Source organism: Lontra canadensis, unplaced genomic scaffold, assembly GCF_010015895.1.
Source record: "Lontra canadensis isolate GAN:19392208 unplaced genomic scaffold, GSC_riverotter_1.0 scaffold84, whole genome shotgun sequence".
In the NCBI taxonomy this organism is placed as follows: domain Eukaryota; kingdom Metazoa; phylum Chordata; class Mammalia; order Carnivora; family Mustelidae; genus Lontra; species Lontra canadensis.
Window position 1 is genome coordinate 7,595,155 of NW_022631078.1, and position 25,169 is coordinate 7,620,323.

The 25,169-nt window shown below is 39.4% G+C and overlaps 1 protein-coding gene across 3 annotated transcripts in view; it reads right to left on the reverse strand.

Annotated features, from left to right (window-relative positions):
• The window catches only part of XPNPEP3 (X-prolyl aminopeptidase 3), a 74,534-nt gene that overhangs the window by 26,241 nt on the left and 23,124 nt on the right, over positions 1–25,169 (reverse strand). For all 3 annotated transcript variants that reach the window (XM_032882920.1, XM_032882921.1, XM_032882922.1), the window contains exons 3-4: positions 19,303–19,710; positions 16,925–17,127 (exon numbers count right to left, since the gene is read on the reverse strand). In XM_032882920.1, the coding sequence (XP_032738811.1) occupies positions 16,925–17,127; positions 19,303–19,710 (611 nt within the window). The remainder of the gene's footprint in view (positions 1–16,924; positions 17,128–19,302; positions 19,711–25,169) is intronic.

A 25,169-nucleotide genomic window follows, 5' to 3' on the forward strand; every position in this document is an offset into this window, starting at 1 on the left:
TCATGACCCTGAGATCATGACCCTAGCCAAAGTAAAAGTCGGATGCTTAGCTGACTGAGCCACCCACATGCCCCACAGGGGCCCTATTTAGAAAAGAGATGCTATAGCCAATCTTAGAGAAATTACTGCTTATGCTCTCTTAAAGGATTTTTATGGTTTCAGGCCTTGTATTTAGGTCTTTAATGTATTTTGAGTTTTTGTGTATGGCATAAGGAATCGGTCCAGTTTCATTCTTTTGCATGTTGTTTAGTTTTCCCAGCAGGATTTTATTGAAGAGACTGTCTTTTCCCCATTCAATATTCTTTCTTGCTTTGTCAAGATTAATTAACCAAATAAGCATGGGTTTATTTCTGGGCTCTCTATTCTATTCCATTGATCTATGAGTCTATTTTTGTGCCAGTACAATACTCTTTTGATGACTACAGCTTTGAAATAACGAGCAGTCCAGAACTGTGATGCCTCTAGCTTTGCTTTTTCAAAATTGCTTTGGTTATTTGGGGTCTTTTGTGGTTCCATAGAAATTTTAGGATTGTTTGTTCTAGTTCTGTGAAAAATGCTCTTGGTATTGTGATACGGGTTGCGTTAAACGTGTAGATTGCTTTGGGCAGATAAAGTATTTTAACACTATTTGTTCTTCCAATCCATGAGCATGGAAAGTCTTTCCAGTTCTTTGTGTTGTCTTCGACTTCTTTCATCAGTGTTTTATGGTTTTCAGAGTACAGGTCTTTCACCACTTTGGTTAGGTTTATTCCTAATTGTAAGTGGGATTGTTTCCTTAATCTCTTTTCTGCTGTTTCATTATTGGGTGTATAGAAATGCAGCAGATTTCTGTAGATTGATTTTGTATCCTGCAACTTCACTGAATTCGTTTATCAGCTCCTGCAGTTTTTTAGTGGTTTTTCGGGTTTTCTCTATATATTATCACGTCATCTGCAAATAGTAAGTTTTACTTCTTCCTTACCAATTTGGATACCTTTTATTGCTTTTTTTGTCCGACTGCTGTGGCTATGACTTCCAGTACTATGTTGAGTAAACGTGGTGAGTGGGGACATCCATGTCTTCTTCCTGACCTTGGGGAAAAGGCTGTTTTTTTCCACTGAAAATGGTGCTGGCTGTGGGTTTTTCACATATAGCCTTTATTATGTTAAAGTATGTTCCCTCTAAATTTACTTTGTTGAGGGTTTTGTCATGGATCGTTATTGTAATTTGTCAAATGCTTTTTCTGCATCTACTGAAATGATCATATGGTTCTTATCCTTTCTCCTGCTGATGTGATGTATCATGCTGATTGATTTGCAAATACTGACCCACCCTTGCAACCCAGGAAAACAAACCTCACTTGATCATGGTGAATGATTTTTTTTTAATGTATTGCTTCCTTCACTTTGCTAATACTTTGTTGAGGATATTTGCATCTATGTTCATCAAAGATATTGACCTGTAGTTATCTTCTATTGTGGGGTCTTTATCTGGTTTTGGTATCAGGGTAATGCTGGCCTCATGGCATGAATGTGGAAGTTTTCCTTCCTTTTCTATTTTCTGGAATAGTTTGGGGAGAGTAGGCATTAATTCTTTTTTAAATGCTTGGTAGAATTCGCCTGGGAAGCCATGGGGTCCTGAACTTTTGTGTGTTGGGAGTTTTTTGAGTACTGATTCAATTTCTTTGCTGGTAATGGGTCTGTTCAAATTTTCTATTTCTTCCTGTTTTAGTTTGGTAGGTTATATGTTTCTAGGAATTTATTCATTTCTTCTATTTGTCTGATTTGTTGGCATATAGCTTTTGATAGTATTTTCTTACATCTGTATTTCTGTAATGTTTATTTCTCCTCTTTCATTTGTGATTTATCCGGGTCCTTTCTTTTTCTTGAGGAATCCAGCTACAGGTTTATCAATTTTATTGATTTTTTTCAAAGGATCAGCTCTTGGTTTTGATTTGTTCTTTTTAGATTTTTTTTTAAGATTTTATTTATTTACTTGACAGACAGAGAGCACAAGTAGGCAGAGAGGCAGGCAGAGAGAGAGAGGGGGAAGCAGGCTCCCTGCCAGAGCAGAGAGTCCGATGGGGGACTCGATCCCAGGATCCTGGGATAAGACCTGAGTTGAAGGCAGTGGCTTAACCCACTGAGCCACCCAGGCACCCTGTTTTAGATTCTGTATCATTTATTTTCTACTCTAATCTTCATTATTTCCTTCTTTCTGCTAGGTTTAGGCTTTTTTTCTTCTAGTTCCCTTAGGAGTAAGGCTAGGTTGTTTGAGATTTTTTTTTTCTTGCTTCTTGAGGTAGACCTATATTGCTAAAAGCTTCCCTGTTAGGACTGCTTTGGCTGCATCTCAAAGGTTTCAAAATGTTTGCTTTCATTTTCATTTGTTTCCATGTGCTTTTTTATTTCTTCTATTTCTTGGCTGACCCATTCATTGTTTAGTAGCATGTTACTTAACCTCTATGAATTCGTGGTCTTTCCAGATTTTTTCCTGTGGTTGACTTCTGGCTTCACAGTGTTGTGGTCAGAAAACATGCGTGGTATAAGTTCAATCTTTTGGAACTTGTTTTGTGACCTTATATGTGATCTATTCTGGAGAATATTCCATGTGCACTTGAAAATAATGTGTATTCTTCTTAGGATGGAATATCTGAATATAACTTAAATCCATCTGGTCCAGGATGTCATTCAAAGCCAGTTTCCTTGTTGATATTCTGTTTAGATGATCTTTCCATTGATGTAAGTGGGGTGTTAAAGTTCCCTACTCTTATTGTATTATTACGAATTCTTTTATGTTTGTCATTGTTTTATGTATTTGGGTGCTCCCATGTTGGGTGCATAATTATTTAAAATTGTCCCCTTCATTATAGTGTATTTGTTTGTATCTTGTTAAAGTCTTTGTTTTAAAGCCTATTTTGTCTGATATAAGTATTGCTACTCTGGCTTTTTTAAAAAAAAGATTTTATTTATTTATTTGAGAGAGACAGAAGCGGGCTGCTCGCTGAGCAGGGAGCCCCACCCAGGGCTCAATCCCAGGACAATGGGATCATGACCTGAGCTTACGGCAGATATTTAGCGACTGAGCCACCCAGGCACCTCTACTCCAGCTTTCTTTTTACAACCATTTGCACGATTAATGTTTCTCCATCCCTCACTTCCAATATGCAGGTGTCCTTAGGTCTAAAATGAGTCTCTGTAGACTACAGATGGTCTCCTATAGACTGTAAACATAGATGGGTCTTATGTTTTTACCCATTTTGTCACCCTATGTCTTTTGATTGGAGTGTTTAGTCCATTTACATTCAAAGTAATTATTGGTAGATTAATTGCCATTTTATTACTTGCTTTGTGGTTGTTTCTGAAGATTTTCTCTGATCCTTTCTTATCTTTCTCTCTTTCATGGTTTGCTGGTTTTCCTTAGTGATATATCTGGATTTCTTTCTCTTTACTCCCTGCATATTTATTAGTGGTTTCTAATTTGTACTTACCATTAGGTTTGTATATAACATCTTCTCATATAGCAGTCTATATTAAGTTGATGGTTGTTTAAGTTTGAATCCATTCTTTACTCCTCTCCTCCCGACATTTTAGGTATATGGTATCATATTTGACATCTTTTTATTTTGTGAGTTCCTTGGCTGATTTTTTAAAAAAATATTTTATTTATTTGTCAGAGAGAGAGAGAGAGAGAGAGAGCACAAGCGGGGGTGGGGGTGGGGCGGTAGGCAGAGCAAGCAGAGGGAGAAGCAGGCTCCCCACTGAGCAAGGAGTCTGATGTAGGACTCAATCCCAGGACCCTGGCATGACCTGAGCCAAAGGCAGCTGCTTAACCAACTGAGCCACCCAGGTGTCCCGCTTGGATGATTTTTAACAGATATATTCATTCTTACTACTTTTGTGTTTCCTATCTTCATATCATCATTTTTGGTCTTTCCTTTCCACTCAGAGTCCCCTTTAATATTTCTTGCAGGACTGGTTTAGCGGTCATGAACTCCTTCAGTTTGTTTTATGTTTGTATGGGAAGCTCTTTTATCTTTCCTTCTATTTTGAAGTTAGCTTTGCTAGATAAGAGTATTCTTGGCTGCAGGTTTTTCCTATTCAGCACTTTGAATGTATCATGCCACTCCTTTCCGGCTTGGAAGTTTCTGCTGAAAAATTCAGCTTTATGGGGTTTCCTTTATATGTAACTGTCTTCCTTTGTCTTACTGCTTTTAGCATTTCTTTTCTTTTCTTTTCTTTTCTTTTTTTTTTTAAAGATTTCTACTTACTGGGCACCTGGGTGGCTCAATGGGTTAAGCCTCTGCCTTTGGCTCAGGTCATGATCTCAGGATCCTGGGATCGAGTTCCGCATCAGGCTCTCTGCTCAGCAGGGAACCTGCTTCCCTCTCTCTCTCTCTGTCTGCCTCTCTGCCTACTTGTGATCTCTCTCTGCCAGATAAATAAATAAAGTCTTAAAAAAAAAAAGACTTTTATTTATTTGTCAAAGAGAGAGTGTGGGGAGGGGCAGAGGGAGAAGCAGACTCTGCACTGAGCAAGGAGCCTGATGTGGGACTTGATCTCAGGACCCTGGGACCATGACCCAAGCTGAAGGCAGATGCTTAACCAATTGAGCCACTCAGGCGTCCCTATTTTTCTTATCGTTATTTTGCCATTCATTCATTCATTCATTCATTCTTTTATTACTTAAAGTTTACTTATAAGCAATCTCCATACCCAATGTTAGGCTCTAACTCATGACCCTGAGATCAAGAGCCACAAGCTGTACCAACTGAGCCAGCCAGGTGCCTCTGTATTTTGCCATTTTAATTATAATATGTCTTTGTATGGATCTGCTTTTGTTGGTTTTGTTGATTTTCTGTGCCTCCTGGATCTGGAGGTTTCTTTTCCTATATTAGGGAAGTTTTCACCTATTATTTCTTCAAATAAATTCTCTGTCCCTTTTTCTCTCTCTTCTTTTTCTGGGACTCCTATAATATGAATGTTGTTATGTTTGATGGAGTCACTGAGTTCCCTAAGTCTATTCTCATTTTGCATAATTCTTTTTTTCTCCCTTTTGTTTATCTTGATTACTTTCCATTACTTTATCTTCCAGGTTCAGATTTCTGTTTCTTCCGGCCTGCTGTTCATTCCATCAAGCAGGTTTCTCATTTTGTTTACTGAGCCCTTTATCTCTGCTATATTATTCCTTATCTCTGGGTTAACAGTCTCACTGATGCACTCCATTCTTTTCTCAAGTCCAGTGAGTAACCTTATGTTCATTGCTTTAAATTCTCCATAAGGCATGTTAGTTATATTTGTTTTGTTTATAGCTCCCTGGCCATGGCCTTGTCCTGTTCCTTCATTTGGGGCAAATTCCTCTGCCATTTCATTTTGTCTAAGTCTCTGTACCTGTTTCTGTATGTTAGGAGAGTCAGGTACAGCTCCTGTTCTTGAGGGTCATGGTTTTTTGAAGACGACGACCTGTATTGCCCTGTAATGCAGTGTTGCAGGGCCTGGTGCTTCTGGGAGTAACTCCAATGTGTGGTGCTTGCACCCAGTTGTTGTGTCCTGGCTGCTTTATCCTTTAGGCCAGTTGTCTTCAGGGGCTCCCTCTGCCTGTTGTGAGCAGTGTCTGGTCCCTGGCCTGAATGTGGTGGATTTCAACGAGGTATGCTCTGGTTTGCTTGTGAAATGAGACCTGTTGCTGTTGCCACTGGAACTGAGGCCTTATAAAACTCCCAGGCTGGGAGACACGGTGTTGGCAGGGGTTTGGGTCAGTCTTCTGGGGGACGGTGCCCCATGAGCTGGGATTGAGGGAGTGTTGAGTGGGAAGGGCAGTTCCATTAGAGCACTGGAGGTGGGGCTTGGTGTAAGCAAGGTGGGTAGCAAGTGCTGATGCTGTGCTGATTCTCATAGGTGGCCCTGTACTTATGCTGAAGGGTGGAGGAGAGAAATGGAACCTGCCAGTTCCTTTATTCCCACAGGGCTTTCTCCATGACTGCTGCCTCTCTGGGACATGCTCTGAGATGAGCAACCAACCCCCCCACTCACAGTGTGTGCCCCAGATGCTCTTCAGATAGCTCTTTCCATGCTGTATGTCCGCAGGCTATTTGCCCTGCCTTCTCTCCAAGAACAGCTCTAAAGTCCTCAGAGCTCTTCCAGAGCCAAGTATGCTAACCTTTCAAGCTCCAGGCTTTAAGCCCTGCTGGTTCCAAGAACTCCTAAAATTTGGGCCATCCCGCTTTCCAAGCCAACTCTTATGGGGATTTGTTTTCCCCATGTGCTCCCTTGTGTGCTGTTTGCGTCTTTGCCCTTCACTGGGACTGTGGCTCCCTCCCCACCACAGTGGCCACAATCCGATTATTTCCCAAACCATGTTTCTGCACTTCTTACCTACTTCCATGTGGCTTCTTCCCTACTTTTAGTTGTAAAGTTTGTCCTGCCAGTCTTCAGATCAATTTCTGGGAAACTTAGGATGATTTGACAGTTATCTAGTTTTATTTGTGGGATGAAGTGAACCTAGGATTCTCCTATTCCACCAACTTCTTCCCCTCCTGTGTCTTTTGCTTTTAAATTGTAGTCATCTTACTGGGTATGAAGTGGTATCCCATTTTGGTTTTGATTCGCATTTTCCTAACAGTAAATGATATAAAGCATCTCTTCATGTGCTTATTGGTCATCCGTGTATCATTTTTGGGGAAATGCCTATTTAAGTCCTTTGCCCATTTTTTAAAAAGATTATTTATTTATTATTTATTTGGTGTGGGGAGAGAGAGTGAGCACGACTGGTGGGGAGGGACAAAGGGAGAGGGAGAGGGAGAAGCAGGCTCCCCAATCACCAGGGAGCCTGACTTGGGGCTCAATCCCAGGACCCCAGGATCATGACCTGAGCTGAAGGCAGACACTTAACTGACAGCCACCAAGGCACCCCTCTACCGATTTTTTTTTACAAGATTTTATTTATTTGACAGAGAGAGAGGAAGAGAGAGCACAAAGAGGGGGAGCGGGAGGGAGAAGCAGGCTCCCTGCAGAGCAGGGGAACCCTGATATGGGACTCAAACACAGGACTCTGGGATCATGAACCAAGCTGGAGAGAGTGGCTTAACCAAATAAGCCACCCAGGCACCCCTCTCTACCCATTTTAAAAACTGGGTTGCCTTTTTTTTTTTTTTTAGTTGCAGGAGTTCTTTACATATTCTGGATACTAGATAGACCTTTATTGTATATATTGCTTGCAAATATTTTCTCCTATTCTATAGGCTGTCTTTTCACTTTTTTGATAGTGTTGCTTGATTGATGCACAGTTTTTAATTTTGATGAAGTTGAATTTATCTGTTTTTCTTGTGTTGCTTATTTTGGTGTCATATCTAAGAAGCCATTGCCAAATTCAAGGTCATGAAGATTCACCTCTATGTTTCTGCTAAGCTCTTAAGTTTAGGTCTTTGAGCCATTTTGAGTGAATTTTTTATATATGGTGTGAGGTAGGGATCATTCTTTTGCATGTAGATATCCAGTTGTTCTAGCATATCTGAATTATTCTTTTTTTTTTCCCAAAGATTTTATTTATTTATTTGACAGACAGAGATCACAAGTAGGCAGAGAGGCAGACAGAGAGAGGAGGAAGCAGGCTCCCTGCTGAGCAGAGAGCCTGATGCAGGGCTCGATCCCAGGATACCAGGATCATGACCCGAGCCGAAGGCAGAGGCTTTAACCCACTGAGCCACCCAGGTGCCCCTATCTGAATTATTCTTAATTAAATACATGTTAAAGCATTATTTATGAAAGGAAAAGAATGATTCTGATAAAGAGGATGAAAATGCTACTATGAGCTTGGGTAACTGCCAAGCCATCCCTGGTTTGAATGAGCACTGGCTTTGAAATCAGTAGAATCAGGAAATAACAAAACCCGAATTTTAGCAGTTAGCAAAATAGACTGGAAGGGAAAAGCAAATCAATGGCAGTTCCATTAAAAACTCAGTGGTGGGGGCGCCTGGGTGGCTCAGTGGGTTAAAGCCTCTTCCTTCAGCTCAGGTCATGATCCCAGGGTCCTGGGATCGAGCCCCGCATCAGGCTCTCTACTTGGCGGGGAGCCTGCTTTCTCCTCTCTCTCTGCCTGCTTCTCTTCCTACTTGTGATCTCCGTCTGTCAAATAAATAAATAAAAATCTTAAAAAAAAAAAAACACCAAAACTCAGTGGTGTTTGCTGCTTTGCTGAAAGCAAGCTGACTCTGCAGAAGAGTTTCACCTTTGTGGCCGGCAGGTGGAGCTCCAACCAAAGGAACCCAGGCCACTTAAAAAAATTGTTTTTTCTTTTCTTTTCTTTTCTTTCCTTTTTTTTTTAAGATAAATCAGCTGTGAGACACACTGCAACTAATTCAAGCAGGGCAAACTGATGATGGAGGACAAAATATCATGAAAAGGATTATTCAGTGAAGGAAATAAGCCATTTTGCAGTTTTAGATACAACAATTTGATTAATTCTTTTAAAAAATGGCTCCTGAGAATTTTTTATCGGGGAGCAGTATCTCTGGCTTTAAACACTAATGAGAGTAGGGAAATTTTAGGGCTCACTGTAGTTCACAGGACAATCCCTAGATTACTAGAATGGATTAAGGGAGGGGTCCAGTATAGAAGGGCAATTGCCCTGCCTCTCCCTTGTTATATAAATGGCCACTGCCTCCTGAAGCTGCATGGAGGCTGTGGATGTAGAATAGTACTGCCCTGGTTATCTGATGAAGGAAATGAACACCCTGATGGGAAGCTCCTTACTTAGGTTATGACTGACACTGCAATAAAGGATTTCATATATGACTTTGTTGTTGGACCCCAGGAGGATGTAAAAGACAGTTTCAGATCTTTAATCTCAACTTCCTCCTATGGATAATAAAAAGATAATGAGTTTAGCACTTCACAGGAGAAATAAAATCCAGTAAGAAAGAGGACATGCAAAAAAATAAAATTGGGCCCTTGTCTTTTTTGTTGTTGAGTAGAAGTTCTTTATGTATTCTGGATATTAGAATGTTATCAAATATAGACTTACAAATATTTCTCTTGTTTATAAGTTATCTTTTTACTCCCCTGATAATGTCTTTTGATGCACAAAAGTTTTTAATTTTGATCAAGTCCAATTTATCTATTTTTGTTGTTGTTACTACTGCTTTGGGTGCCATATCTAAGAATCCACTGCCAAATCCAAGGTCATGAAGATTTACCCATATGTTTCTGCTAAGAAACACATACAAAAATTAACTAAAAAAATGGATCAAAGACCAAAACATAAGAGCTAAAACTATAAAACTCTTAGAGGAAAACATAGGGGGAAAGCATCATGACCTAGGTTTGGCAATAATTTTTTTCTGATATAACACCAAAAGCATAGGCAACATAAGAAAAAACTGATAAATGTTGTATGATTCTACTAGGCAAGTTCACAGTAGGCTTGAGGTTACTAGAGGCTGGAGGGAGGGGAAATGTGAGTTATTGTCTAATGGTTACAGAGTTTCTATGTAGGATGATGAAAAAGTTCTGGAAATAGATAATGGTGCTGGTTGCACAACAGTGCGAATGTACTTAATGCCACAGAGTTGTACACTTAGAAATGGTTAAAATATTACATTTTATGTTATATAAATTTTAGATAAAAAAATACAACAAATGGAAAGAAAATAAGAAAGGGGCAACAATTCAGATCCTGAAACAATTCAGTTTTTTATGTTTAATTGAAAATGAAATAAAAAGGCAGAAACTGAAGAGTGCCAGGCTTTGATAATTTTACAGTAAGGCAGAGAAAAGGCAACTGCCTCAAAATTCCCAGGGTATAAAAATCCCAAGGCAGTCACACTCAATTTATCAGAGTTTAGAGGAATTTTAGAAAGAAAAACATTCCAATGAGCCACTATCATCAGATGTAAAAATACTGGCTTTTAATATAAAGATAATAATGGAAAAAGAAGATTGCTCTGCTTTATATCATGCCAGGTCATCTCTGGCAGGGAACTCAAGACATTTTAACAAATGGGTGATTGAATGGCTGGAAGTAGAGAAAAAACTCTTTTAGATCTACTGAATATGGAACACATTATGCAGCACTAGCCTGGGGCTGCAAATGAACCCCTTAGGGATGACAGAATTAACTCAAGGCAATGTAGGGATGCTACTGTGAAAAGAATAAAAATTAAAGTCTGTTTGAAAGCTGGAATGTATGGGGTGCTTGGGTGGCTCAGTTGGTTAAACGACTGCTTGGGCTCAGGTCATGATCCCAGGGTCCTGGGATCGAGCCCCACATCGGGCTCCCTGCTCAGTGGGGAGCCTGCTTCTCCCTCTCTCTCTGCTGCTCTGCCTGCTTGTGCTCTCTTGCTGTCAAATAAATAAAAATCTTTAAAAAAGAATAATCTTTTTTTTTTAAAAAGCTGAAATGTATGATTAAAAAGAGGATACTGTGATGTGTCCCTGACTATATAATTGACATGAATATCATGTTTGAGTAAAAATTCCTCCCCGTACTGGGTAATAAGAAAAAAGGAATAACTTGGATCCTCCCTTCATCTAGCATTCATCAGACATGCAACCTGGGAGCCTTTAAAATTAACCTACGCCAATTCAACTAGTAAATTTGAAACATTAGTGGATACTTTGAAGGCAGTAAGAAATTACTATCCTAAATGAAGAAATGTCAGATACAAGTATATTAGTGTCCATAAACTAACTGAAATAGGCCAATGAGGAAGACTGATGAATCAGGTCATGGACAGTGGACTACAGGAGGCTCCATAAAGCCATACCCTTTAGAGCCTCAGCTGTCTCCAGTACAGTCTGGACCATTCAACTCATACAAGCTAAAGGTGATCAGTATTCTCTATTGATCTGGCTAATGCCATTTTTTTGTTAACAATTACCAGTGAGAGCCAACAACAATTTGCATTCATATGGACTGGTTTACAACATACAGTATTACCTCAAAAATATTAACTCTTCTGAATATTGTCACAATCTGATGAGGCAGGACTGAGATCTAATTTAGCTGGACAATACAATATATTGATGATATTATTAATTTCTTTTTATTTTCCCTTTTATTTTATTTAGTTTTTAAAATAGGCTCCATGCCAAATGTGGAGCCCAGTGTGAGGGCTGAATTCACGCCCAGGAGATCAAGACCTGGGCTGAGATCAAGAGTCAGAGGCTTAAGTGACTGAGCCACCCAGGCACCCCAGAATTATTATTTTCACCTGAAACTCCAGATCAAGTTAAAAGCGACTTTTCTAAGGTCATAAACCATATAACTGACTGACTAACCTTGCTAGAAATATAGGGCTGCACAAAGACTATGGAATTTGGGGAGATTACATGGGTTGGAGCAATCTGTGACATATCACAGACCACTAGGAATAAAGTGTTATCAGTTCCTGACCCTCACATCAAAGAGGTTCAACAACACCTACTGCGCCTATTTGGGTTTTTAAAAAAAATCATTTATTTATGTATTTATTTTTTAAGATTTTATTTATTTATTTGACAGAGATCACAAGTAGGCAGAGAGGCAGGCAGAGAGAGAAGAGGAAGCAGGCTCCCTGCTGAGCAGAGAGCCGGATGCGGGGCTTGATCCCAGGACCCTGGAATCATGACCCGAGCCAAAGGCAGAGGCTTTAACCCACTGAGCCACCCAGGCGCCCCGCCTATTTGGTTTTTAGAGAAACCATACTTCACTTAGGGATGTTGTTGGCCCCAATTCATAAAATTACAATGAAAAAGGCCTTATTTGATTAGGGCCCTTAACAAAAAAAGCCTTCTTAGAACTGCAGAAGGCTACGGCTTAAGCTATTATGCTAGGACCATATGATCCTCACACTGAAATGATATCAGGAAATGTCGGCCACTGCACTCATCCCAACTGGAATTTCCAGCAAAAGCCATAATCACTACTCCAAGATGACCCTTGGCTTTGACATTAAGGCATTTTGATGTTGCTTTCCACTCTATGTCTTTTGAAAGACAGTTGCTCATTTATTTTGGGACATTTGCTGAGTTTGCCCCAATAACAAAAAGACTTATAAGAGCAAATTAAGACCTGAAATACATATCATATCACTGCTGATGTCAGAAAAACATTACAGTAAGAAGGGCGATGCCCAAAAAAGTCTTATCATGAAATGGAAATGCACTATACAAAGCATGATACCAGGGGGCGGGACAGACTCATATTTATGAGCCTTTTTTCCTTTCCTTTCCTATGAGCCTTCTTTTCCTTCTCTTGTTTCATCCACTGACCAAGGATGCCAGGTAATTGGTCTGGTTCACAGATGGTAGTTTCAGAATTGAGAGTAATTCTGTACAGAAAGCAGGTGCTCTGAGTCCAGCAGAAGGTAAAATCCTCACGGAAGAGGGTAATAACAAGTCAGTCCACTGAGCTGAATTATATGCTGTGTTCTTACCTGTGATAGAACTAGATACAAATAAAAGTCCTGCTATTTGGGCAAATACTGATCCTAGGCTGTTGCCAATTGCCTTGCGATTGGTCTAACAAATGGGCCATAAATAACTGGAGAGTAAAAGAGCCCCACATGGGAGGGCGCTGCTCTCTGGAAATCTCTATGAAAAAAAATTTTTGTTGTTGTTAAGATTTTATTTATTTGCAAGAAAGTGGGTGAAAGTGAGAAAGAGAGAGTACATGAGTGGGGTGGGGAGGGGCAGAGGGAGAAGTAGACTTTCCCCTGATCAGGGAGACCGATGTGGGAATTGATCCCAGGATCCTGGGATCATGACCTGAGCCGAAGGCAGAAGCTTAACTGACTGAACTGCCCAGGTGCCCCTCTATTTAAATTCTGAGGGCAAATCAAAGCAGGCCATAACGATATTTACCAAAGAAACCCAATGCCAGGGTTTGAAGGTAACTGCAATCAATAAATTGATGGCCTAGTAAGTTCTCTTGACATGGCAATGAAGGTCCATGAAAGAAATGGGACGTGGAGGAACTCAAGTCAGGCAGCAATGCACAAAACAATGACACAGACCACTGGGCTCCACTGAAGCTCAAAAAAAAACTGCATTAGTTGCCAATGGTACAATCCCATTTTTCTGTACTTACCCAATCTGTCCCCTCTACTACTAGAAATGGACTAACCAGAAAATTCTACTTCAGGGGGAAAGGTGTGGGTTAAAATTAGTGATGAAAGAACGAAGAAAGGCCAGATTGTTGCTGAGGGGAAGGGAGCCAATAAATGAGTGCCACGAAAGGGAAAATCTAACATAATTTTGGTGCCTAAAGAGATGCTTAAAGCAAGAAAGTAATATTTTCTCTTAGCTTTGATTTAGAAGCCTGTTGGGGCAAAGGACTCTGACAGAGTCTCCTTTTCTGAAGAGCCTTTTTGGCTCTTTTTGAGCTGAACAATAACTATCCTAACAAATATACTTCCCAGGGTGACATATATCCTCAAAACGGATGAAGAAATAAATGGGAGCTCTGTCAACAATGCAAATGCTTTTTCATTCTCATTTCACAGGACGGATCTATTATAGAGGAGCTGTGCTGGGAATCAACCTGTGTTGTAAAATGTTTAGTGGGCTGAATTTGAAAAACATTGCCTAATAATCTAAAAGAACATCATGTGGCACTAATCATGATGATGGTTTAAAAAAGATGCCAGAAGGGTGTGTGGGTGGCTCAGTTGGTGAAGCCTCTGTCTTTGGCTCCCGTCATGATCTCAGGGTCCTGAGATCGGGCCCCGAGTGGGGCCTCCTGTCTCTTTCTCCCTCTCCCAACACCCCACCATGGCTCATGCTCTCTCTCTCTCAAATAAATAAAATCTTAATAAATAAAAACATACCAGAATATGGTGATAGAATGTTATCTAATGCATAACCCTTTTGCCAAAATATTATGTATAAAAATAGCTATTTGCCCTGTTATCTTTGGTAAACAGGCAAAAGGGCAAGGACCAATGGGGACACCTGGATCACTGATAAAGGGTAAGAAGTAGGTATAACTTGGTGGGCCCACATTCCTGAGAACTATGAAATTTGTTTGGTTATGGGAAGTGCTATGAAACACTCAAACCACTATTAGGAGTGATTACTATTCATATGATCTAAGCCTGGGGGAATTAACATTTTTGAAGGACCAAATGTATTTCCTAATTGTATAAAGGCAGTTAGTACTCAATGACAACACGGCTGCTGTTGGCCCATTTGAAATACGAGAGCATTAGTGGAACTAGAAGCTGCTTAGGAGGGGTGCCTGGGTGGCTCAGTAGGTTAAAGCCTCTGCTTCCCTGGGGTCCTGGGATTGAGCCCCACATCGGGCTCTCTGCTCAGCAAAGAGCCTGCTTCCTCCTCTCTCTCTGCCTACTTGTGATCTCTGTCAAATAAATAAAATCTTTAAATAAAAAGCTGCTTAGGAGTATTTGGTCAGGCAGGTTTTTTTTTTTTTTTTAAATTTTTTTTTTTTTTTTTGGAGACGCCAGGGGCCCCGGGGGGGGGGGGGGGGGGGGGGGGGGGGGGGGGGGAGGGTAAGGGCAGCAGAGGGAAAGAATCCCTTAAGCAGACTCTCCGTGGAGCACAGAACTTGATCCAAAAACCCATGAGATCAGGACCCTAGCTGAAACGAAGAGTCAAATGCTGAACAGGCTGTGCCACCCAGGCATATTTGCTGTTATTGTTAGTTTTAAAGATTTTATTTATTTGAGAGAGTGAGCATGAGTGGAGGATGGGCAGAGAGAGAGGGAGAAGTAGGCTCCTGCTGAGCAGGGAGCCTGACACGGGGCTCGATTCCAGGACCCCGGGATCATGACCGGAGCCGGAAGCAGGTGCTTAATCAAGTGAGCCACCCAGGTGCCCTGGCATATTTGTTTTTAATAGGAAAGACATACTGCTGAAAAAGACCTACAAAGGGGCGCCTGGGTGGTGGGTCAGTTGGTTAAGCAACCAAGTCTTGATTTCAGCTCAGGTCCTATTATCAGGGATATGAGATCATGCCCCAGTACTGGACAAATTTTAAACAGGACTAAGAGTGCCTCCTACAGTAGATCATAGGGACACCCGCCTGGCTCAGTCAGTAGAGCATGAGGGGCCTGGTCTCAGGGTTGTGAGTTCAAGTTCCACGTTGGGTGTAGATATTACTGTGGGTTAATTCCTGAAATGAACTTGAGTTGTTTTGCTAAATTCCTGCATGGCACTGACTCTGGTAGAGACATAGCATGAAATACACTCATTAAAAGTATTGTGATGGCAATAAACACATGAAAAGATGCTCAACATCACTAACCGTTAGGAAAATGCAAATCAAAACCACAGTCAGATACTCTTTCATACACTAGAATGGCTATTTTCAAAAAACAGAAAACAAGTGTTGGCATGGATATGAAAAAATGGAACCCTGTCCATTGCTAGTGGGAATCTAAAATGGTACAGGTACTAGGAAATCTAGTATGGTGGTTCCTCACAATACTGAACACACAATGACCATTTCATCTATTAGATCTACTTCTGAGGTGTATATGCAAAAGAAATGAAAGTAGGGGTTTGAAAAGCAGAATGTGCATAGCAGAATTATTCACAATTCCTAAAGACAGAAAAAACCCAAATGTCCATCAACACAGGAACAGATAAATAAAATGCTGCATATACATAAAATGGCATACTATTCAGTCTTAAAAAGTAGGTATTCACCTCTTAAAATTCAGAGGTGCCTGGGTGGCTCAGTTGTTAAGCATCTGCCTTCAGCTCGGGTCATGATCTCAGGGTCCTGGGATAGAGCCCCGCATCGGGCTCCCTGCTCAGTGGGGAGGCTGCTTTCTCCCTCTCTCACTTCCCCTGCCTGTGTTCCCTCTCTCGCTGTGTCTCTCTCTGTCAAATAAACAAATAAAATCTTAAAAAAAAAAAAAGAAGAGAATTTCTGATATATACCACAGCATAGTTAAATCTTGGAAATATTTTGCTTGATGAAATAAATCAGAAATAAACTAACAAATATTGTATGACTCCACTTATATGAGGTGTGTAAAGTAGTCAAATTATAGACTCAGAAAATAATACGGTTGTCACCAGAGGCTAGAGGGAAGGAAAAATGGGAAGTTATTGTCTAATGGGTAGAGAGTTTCAACATGGAATCATAAAAAAGTTCTGGAGATATATTGTAGGGGTGATGGCATGACAAGGATGTCACTGAACTGTACACTTAAAAATGGCTAAAGTGCAAATGTTATGTTATATATATTTCACCACAATTAATGAAAAGTATTACAAGGAATTTGGTTTGTACCAGCTTCTGAATACTGATAACAGTGAGATTAATGGTTTGTACTTGGTCTCTCTTTGGGCTCTCTGAAGGGCTTTGCTATTGTACAGCAGGTATAGGCCAATATGACCAAAACCACAAAAATCCCTAATTGAGATTCCATTTCAGGTTCCCTGGTTCCAAGGTGTTCTGTGTGTACATCTGTGGTTTCTTATCCATGAGAGGAAAATGCATTCTGCCCCACCCTTACTGAAGACCTGCACGTCGACAGGAGCCTGCCCCTGGCTTCTCTGGACCCTTCTGTGAGACAGCCACTGACTATGACAGGTACTCTTACTTTAATGCTGTTGCTGTACTATACCCCTTTCCTATAATAAATTGTATTTTAGCTTTGCAAGCACTGTCATTTTGGGTCCCAGGTCTTCCTTAGCAATCAAACTGTGTTTAACTGCCACTATTACTGTAGTTATTATAAGGAAAGGAAATACAACGACTTAATTTATGTTGTTCTAAGGAGAAATAACTAAGATCATGGGTGAAAGATCCAAGAAGGCAGATTAATCTTGCCTCGTGAGGTACTGAGCAAGTCTCTAGACATGTTCATTAAACATTAATGAAGAAGGTAGATGCTCATCTACTATAAGATTACTGCACTGGGCACCTCAAAGTACCCACCAAAACATAAGAACTTAGATTTTTTAATTTGGAAAAACTTTTTCAATAGGAACCATACCTGTGATGTTAGCTTCCCAGCAATCTGCATTCTCTCAATTTCTGCAGGAGATTTGATCAGCCGGAGGCGCTGTACCAGCTGCTGGACAGCTCGAACCTTATTCTTGCTCCTGGCTTTGACCTCAGTCAGATGCTGCATGTAGTCAGAGTGAAGCTGTGCATGAGAGGGCCTCATCCAGTCATACCAGACCATATTTGTCTCATCTTAAAATGAGCAGCAAAAAAAATATTTAAAATAAAACTAACAGCAACAAGAAATACCAATGGTCATGAACAAGAGTGAAAATTACAAAAGCTGTGACATATAACTTCCAAGTGTTTAGCAAAAACTCTCTCAGGACTGAAGCAACTGAAGGGTGATTACGTATCATTGGAAAGGCTAATTCCCTGCAAATGGCAAGATATTCTGACATCAAATATACAGCTTTTCTGCCCGCAAACTTCAGAGTTCCTTATAAAGATGGTAGATAGGGCTAAAGCTTTTTCTCCAGCTTTGATTTCATTCATTATTTATTAAAATTTAAAGAACTCCACAACTGAGCTAGAGGCACTAGTGAATAACTGAACGTAAGAGGACAGAAAAAAAATACACAGATCTTGACCTCCTGGTTAAAAGTATTCTCTTTCTTTGCAATCTCAGTGTTAGTGAAAGGAGGTTCTCATCTCATTTAGAAGCAATACTACATGGCTATGCAAACACTCTAGTGGATAATGTATGCTAACCCACACTTAACTAGAAGCCTTGCCTTTCCCATCTGTCATATATTCCCATTTAACAACCACATTCTCCTAATTCTAGAGACCCAAGGAACTGGTCTATATGGGCCTGAGATATAAGATGTGAGGATTCACGCTGAGAATCACTTACACCTGGTCTCCATTCATCCTTTCCTTTGTTCCTGATGTGGCCTAACAGCACTATTCCCAACAACTGAAGTCTGAAGGGTTGTATGTTTTATATAAAGTATTTGGGACAGAAGAGGGGGAAAATCCTAAAAATTTTGATTGGTTACATACTAATAACACAACCTCCTGAATATTTTCATTTTAAAATAAAAATGGTTTTAAGTATATATTACAGGTCAAATGCTAATCTTATTAATAGAAATTTAACTGTACTTTTAAAACAGTAAAACCACTTCTACTACCTGTTCTTAGTATATGAAATCAGAGCCCAACTTTTTTTGGTTTTTGTACTTTTAAATTAATATCATTTCATGAATCTTTTCCTTTGCCTACTACTTTTATCTAGTAAACTACTAACATTAAAAATGAATGAGAAATACTTTTGAGAAATACACTTGGTGTAAGGTTTTATTTAGCATACTGGGTTGATGAAATTCACACTTTTGAATAAGACAGCTAGCAACTAATTAAAAAAATAAAGCTAAAAAGAAAATGGTTCTGTGTCCTACATTTATGAAGACTTTGAAGATATAAAAAGTTCTATGAATTCAGCTGAGTAATTATCTCTGTAAAATAGAGAAAACTTGCATAAAGCAATGAAAACAATTCAAACATATTAGAACTTGCATATTCAAATGAGTACATTCTTTCAAAGGAGTCTTTGCAGGAAACAAGTCCAATAAATTCCATGATCATTGGAAACAATTTTGGAATTCTCTTTTAGAAACAGACTTCAGAAATGGTTTATAACCCATATAAGAAAATCAGACTATAATTTTACAACCATACGTATTTTGCCTAAAATTAGTACCTTCCAACTTGATCAGCTATCTATTTACCAAATTTGGCTCTAAGTGACTTGGGACACTTCAAAAAATAAAATGCTTCCCAGAGCTGTAGATTTACAAGAATCACTAGAGACAGTTTATCATGTAGTGTAGGTTCTGAAAAGTTCCTGAAAAGGGATCCTAAAACATGAGTGATTATAATTTTACCAGAATAAATGTAGAGAAAATGACTATTTTGAGGAGTGTGGACTCAATTGTGTACTATAAGAATTACCTAAGAATCCTATTTAAAGTCAAATTCTGATCTAGCAGTTATGGAGTGGGGGCCTAAGACTTTACATTTCCAATGGTCTATTATGTATTTGTAATTGTAATATGTGTCACCAGGTAATTCTGATGCTGGTGATGCATTGATCATTCTTTGAGAATACTGCTTCCTTTTGAAGAGTTGGCAGAATAATCATTGGTGGTCAGAGGTCAATGGACTGGTCAGTAATCTTGAAGAGTGACCCATGCTCATTCTCCACTTCAAGTGTTATGGGAAAGATATATGATCCTTTCATGGTGCTCAAGGAAATGCTACTATGATAATCATTTTAGAAAATTAAGAACTTTATCTAAATAGGCAAGAAAGGTCTTAATCCCAAATCTGGCCTGTGATTTGACTTCTGGTCCCATTTGTTACCTTTCAATTTTGGTACTAGATGTTGAAATTCTTCCATTGTATAGGCTTCATCCACTCCCGTTAAAGCTATTGCTCCATCGGTGCCAGATCGTGGGCCATCCCAAAGTTCTCGACTAGGGTCTCTCCGAGGCACAAAAAGCATGGCCTTATGTGCTGGTAACTGCTTGCCAGGGAGGCTTTGAAGAACAAGAATGCTATCGGGCTCTTGGAATCCACACAGGTACAGGAAATTGTTGTCTTGGTGGAAAGTATAGGGGATATCATTGCTCATGTAGTATGTAGGGTTGGACAGCAGAACCACTGTCTGGTCTGTCCCACTCTGCCCTTGTGTTTCCTTGTGGATCAGAGACATTAGTTTGTGCCTGCGAAGTGCATACTCCACTTGAGATAGTCCTGGCGTCACCTCTCCTAGAAATAACAAATAACAGTGATACTTTGCATTTATATAGTGCTAAAGACTTTTAAGGTAGCTTAATATTAGATGGAGACACCAAAGTTCATTTCTTCAATATGTCAAATCTCCTGATAGCACATGGGGAATTAAGATGACGACCCAGGTTTCAACTTTTCTATTCCACTGCAAAAAGGCTGGAAGAAATGACAGTTAAATGTGGTCCTGCTGGAAAATTGGGATCATGACCCCTTAAGAGCTCTTTCATTCTTTTATTCATTCAATCAAATATTTATTGAACATTATTATACGGAAGGCATTGTTACACATATAATTAAGGTTGACGTGAAGTATCAATATAAAAGGTGAGAAGGATGATATTACCTGTGTATGATTTTCTTGAAAGAATGTAAGCTCTATGAGGACATAGATTTTTGTTTATTTAATGTTATATTCCCAGAGCCTAGAATAAGAACTGGAATATAATGGGCATTTGATAAATATTTGTTAAATGATGTATAGTTTTTAACATAATAGAGTTTAAGGTCAAAGAGCTTTCCCCAATTTCAAGAGATAAAATAAATTTCTCCTTCTGAATTTCCAATGCATAATACTACCCTTCTAATAGGACTTTTCACTCTCTACTTTGTATTAACAATAGAGCTGGGTAACATACTTGATGTTCCTTCCCTGAGGGAAAATCTTTGTATTTTCCAAGTGGGGCCATCTTTATATTTTTGAAACACTTGATAGTATTATTTACCTCTTGGGGCTGTCATGAGAAGCAAACTTGATAAAGCATGTAGTTCTTAAGGAATGAAGATTCCTTAGAGAATGTTTAGAAGCTATGAATTCAGGGGTACCTGGGTGGCTCAGTCGGTTAGACTTATGATCTTGATTTTGGTTTAGGTCATGATCTCAGGGTCATGAGATGAAGCCTTGGGTAGGACTCCATGCTCAGCAGGTAGTCTGCTTCTCTCCCTCTCCCTCCGCCCTGCCCTTTGCTTGAGCAGGCGTGCTCTCTCTCAAATAAATAATCTTTAAAAAAAAATAAATAAAAGCTACAGATTCATTTTTCACTAAACTGCACATAGGCACACACAAATTTCTGACATAAAATTTCAAGGGTCTCTGATTCACTTAAGCCCACTCCCAAAACTCACACTGGGAACCTGTGTTATGAAATGTTAACTTGTTAGTTCTCAATATTAGTAGCCAGCAGACTGCCTGGTTGCTAGCCCAGTGGTAACTGGGTGGTTTTTCCCTTAGGCAATGGAAATTATGCGTGCCTTTACTTTAGGTTGCAAAGCAAAAGAACTACTAAAAAAAACACTCATGAAAGCTATATCCTTCAGCCTACACTTAGCAATATTAATAGTAAAATGCCACCTAATGCTTACTGAATGTTTCTTATGTGTCTGGTACAATTCTAATTACTTGTAGATATCAACTCATTTAATCTTTACATTGACTTCATTATGTGGATTACTATTATTATTTCCCGTAGTAGCTGGTTTCCATATCCAAGTATGGAAAGATAGCCATGAAATACTGCTACATGAAAATGTTACAGTACAAGATGGGTAATATGGCCCCAATTATTAAACAAACAAACAAAAACAAAATAAAAAGAGAGGGGGCGCCTGGTTGGCTCATTGGGTTAAAGCCTCTGGCTTCGGCTCGGGTCATGATCTCAGGGTCCTGGGATCAAGCCCTACATCAGGCTCTCTGCTTGGTGGGGGGCCTGCTTCCCCCCAGCTCTGCATGCCTCTCTGCCTACTTGTGATCTCTGTCAAATAAATAAATAAAATCTTAAAAAAATAAATAAAAAAGAATTAGAGAGAAAAAAAGAATTAGGGGAAAACCCCCCAATTTCTGGGGTGACTGGATGGCTCAGTTGGTTAAGTGTCTGTCTTTGCGTTATGATCCTGGAGTCTCAGGATCAAGTCCTGCACCAGGTTCCTTGCTCAGCGAGGAGTTTGCTTCTCCCTCTCCCTCTGCCCCTCCCCCTGCTCATGCCTGTATGCGCTCACTCTCTCTCAAATAAATAAAGTCTTTAAAAAAAATGAAAAAAAAAAAAAATCCCAAATTTTATAGCGGCAATCTACAGGGACTGAGTTAAGACAAAGATTTTTTTTTTTTTAACATGCTTTATTTATTTAGAGAGAACATGCACCAGTGGGGGTGCAGAGGGCATAGGGAGAGGGAGACAGAGAATCTTAAGCAGGCTCCAGGCCCAGTGCAGAGCCCAACACAGAGATCTATCTTACAAACCTGAGATCATGACAGCTGAAATCAAGAGTCGGATGCATAACCAACTGAGCCACCAGGTGCCCCTTTTTAACATGCTTTTTAATATTATTTGAATTTTGTTTCAATGACTATATACTCTCATAATTAAAATCCCAAATAAAGAGAAAAAGAGGATAAAAGAATATGGGCAGTCCATTCCGTACACATAACCTACAATGGTTCTCTGTTGTCCACTAGATCAAATTCCAACTCTTAAGTAGATTTTAATGCTCTCTACCAGGTGATTCCAATTTATCTGGACAACTTTTTAAAGAAAGCTTGAGATATTTACACAGCATACAATCTACCCATTTAAATGTATAATTTAATAGTTCTGGTATTTTCACAGAATTGTACAACATTACAAAAATCAATTTTAAAGTATTTCATCACTCCCAAAATAAATCCCTGCCCATGAGTAGTCACTCCCCCTTTCCTCCCAATCTGCCCAAGCCCTTGGCAACCACTAATCTATTTTGTCCCTATGGATTTGTCTATTGTAGACATTTCATAGAATGAAATCACATAATATATTGTCTTTGGTGATCTGGCCAACTTTTTTCTTATCATTTCTCCAATTATTCTGAAATTAATTCCTTCTTGTCTTCCCTAGGTCCAATCTGTTCTTTCCCTATTACTTTATTTACAGTGTGTCACTTTTCCAAAATCTCTTCTCCCTCTGTAGCAATTCCACTCCCAAGATTTCAGGCTCAGTGCCTGTTTGTTTTTAGATACCTCTCATTCAAAAGGCTTTCCTGATGAGCCCAGATCATGTTGATTTGTCCCTATGCATTATTTTTTAAGTTAATTGTTTCATTTTGTTTATATATATATCCTATAGTTGTATATAAATGTAATCACAGCACACTGAACTCTCTCAATAAATATTTTCCCCCTTTTCCTTTGCTATTTGATTCGTCACCTCCCTTCCCTCCTCCTACCCACATGAACACCTCATCCACACTTGTAATCTAGCATGTATCCTTTCCTATTTTTCTCAATACTCCTATACTGCATTTAGGGGTTTTTGGTCACTCGTGTTTTATAGACATGGGATATACTACATTCTTCTGTATCTTGCTTTTCTACTACAGTGACACATTACAGAAATCCTTCCCACCAAGTCATCTTGCATAGTTTCAATTCATTCTGTTTGATGTCTCCATCTATTTTTTAGGGTGATGTATCATAACTTATTGGTCCATTTCTATACTGGTGGGCATGTATACTATTTTCAGCTTTTCACTGTAATAATAAACATTTTTGTACTTATTTCCTGGTACTTTTATGCTTATGTACTCGTACTTTTAGTTCTATGGGATAGTCCCAGGACAGACATTTCTGGGTCAAAGACCTCTGAATTGTTCTTAGTACTCATGTTCAGTACATGTAACTCAGTTGTTAATGATTGCCTTGGAACAGCCTAGTTGTTTTATCTCTGTATAATTTGTCTCTCCAGCAAACTCTACAGATTGCATTCCGTTAATAAAATATTTTTATTTATCTACAAGGGAAAAAAATATACTTTTATTGATGAAGTTGGTAACAAATAAAAGATAAGTAAGCCAACAGAGTCAGTTCTGGAAGAGCTCGCACTGCATTTCTTGAAACCCCCCCCGCCCCCAAACTGAGCTGGCTAAGACTCCTCTAGGGCTTGTGGGCATAATACTGAACTTTGTACCAGAGCCCAGGAAAAGCTTAACTATTTATTTCTCTGCTAATTATTCATGTTAAGTCTCTCACTGTTACCCAACACTGGACATTTCCTAATGTACCCAAGCAGTAAATACTTTTATAAAAGCAGAGGCTGGTTATAATTTGTAGCTCATCCAACCTTTCCTTTTTGTCTTCTCCTTCCGCTCTATAGTCCACGCAATGAAACTAAATTAGAAATCAATTCTTTTTTTTTAATTTTGAGAAATAAGGAAATTCGCAATTTTAGTGACTTTAATCTATGTGTTCTCTTCTGTTCTCGTTAATAAAAAAGCGTTTACAGAGATATACTTGAAAGTAACTTCTGAAAAAAGATACAATTATTTGAAAATCAAAACAGGACTGGAAAACTGTCTCTTACTCCCTTCAAGATATTCCTCTCCTAGGCGCCCCGGTGGCTCAGTTGTTAAGCGTCTGACCCCTGGGTCGAGCCCACACAGAGCTCCCAGTTCTGCAGGAGCTCCCCCTCTCCCACGCCCCCTGCGTGTGTTCCCTCTCTGGCTGTCCCTCTGTCAAATAAATAAAATCTTAAAAAAAAAAAGATATTCCTCGGGGCGCCTGGGTGGCTCAGTGGGTTAAGCCGCTGCCTTCGGCTCAGGTCATGATCCCAGGGTCCTGGGATCGAGCTCCGCATCGGGCTCTCTGCACAGCGGGGAGCCTGCTTCCCTTCCTCTCTCTGCCTGCCTCTCTGCCTACTTGTGATGTCTGCCTGTCAAATAAATAAATAAAATCTTAAAAAAAAAAAAAAAAGATACTCCTCTTCTTCCTGAATCCAATTTCATACAACTGACTACATGAGAAACATTTAAAACACTTGGCTATATTTCCTAAGCTTATGAATCGTCAACACTATGGAATGATCATTAAATAATGCTTCCAAACTTCTAAAATCTCAAAGTAACAAAGAACTCTTTGGTCATGACAAAAAATTTTCTTTGGTCAAGAAATAAGACATCTTTTCTTATCACTTGAAGGAGGAAATAAAAAAGGTGTGATAAAGTAATGAACCTTAACCCTACAGGTAAACCTGGCAGTTGTTATGGCCTTTGATCATAAAACTAACCATTGTAATGGTCAGTCTGGCCTGAATTTCTTCCGATAAACCGGTATATGAATAAGAATGTCGATTCGTAACTTTGTGACATTGTAATGCAGTAAAGAACAAAGTATTTTATCATGTGGAATCAATTAAGGATAGAGGGACTATTCTAACAAGCTTCTTTACCAATCAAATGCTTCCATGTCACAATCTGGATTCTGCAAACAGCGAAGTCTCACAATCAACTGAGACTCTACAGCTAAGAGGAAAAGCTCTTCCAGGATATTCGGGATTGGACCTCTCAAGAGAGAGAAAAATGTTCTTCATATTTAATCAGCCAAGCAGAAAACCCAAAGAGGAAAGTTTTACAAAGACTAAAAATAGATGGAAAGATGCAAGTCTTTGCTACAACCTAGGTATGTATTTCAAATA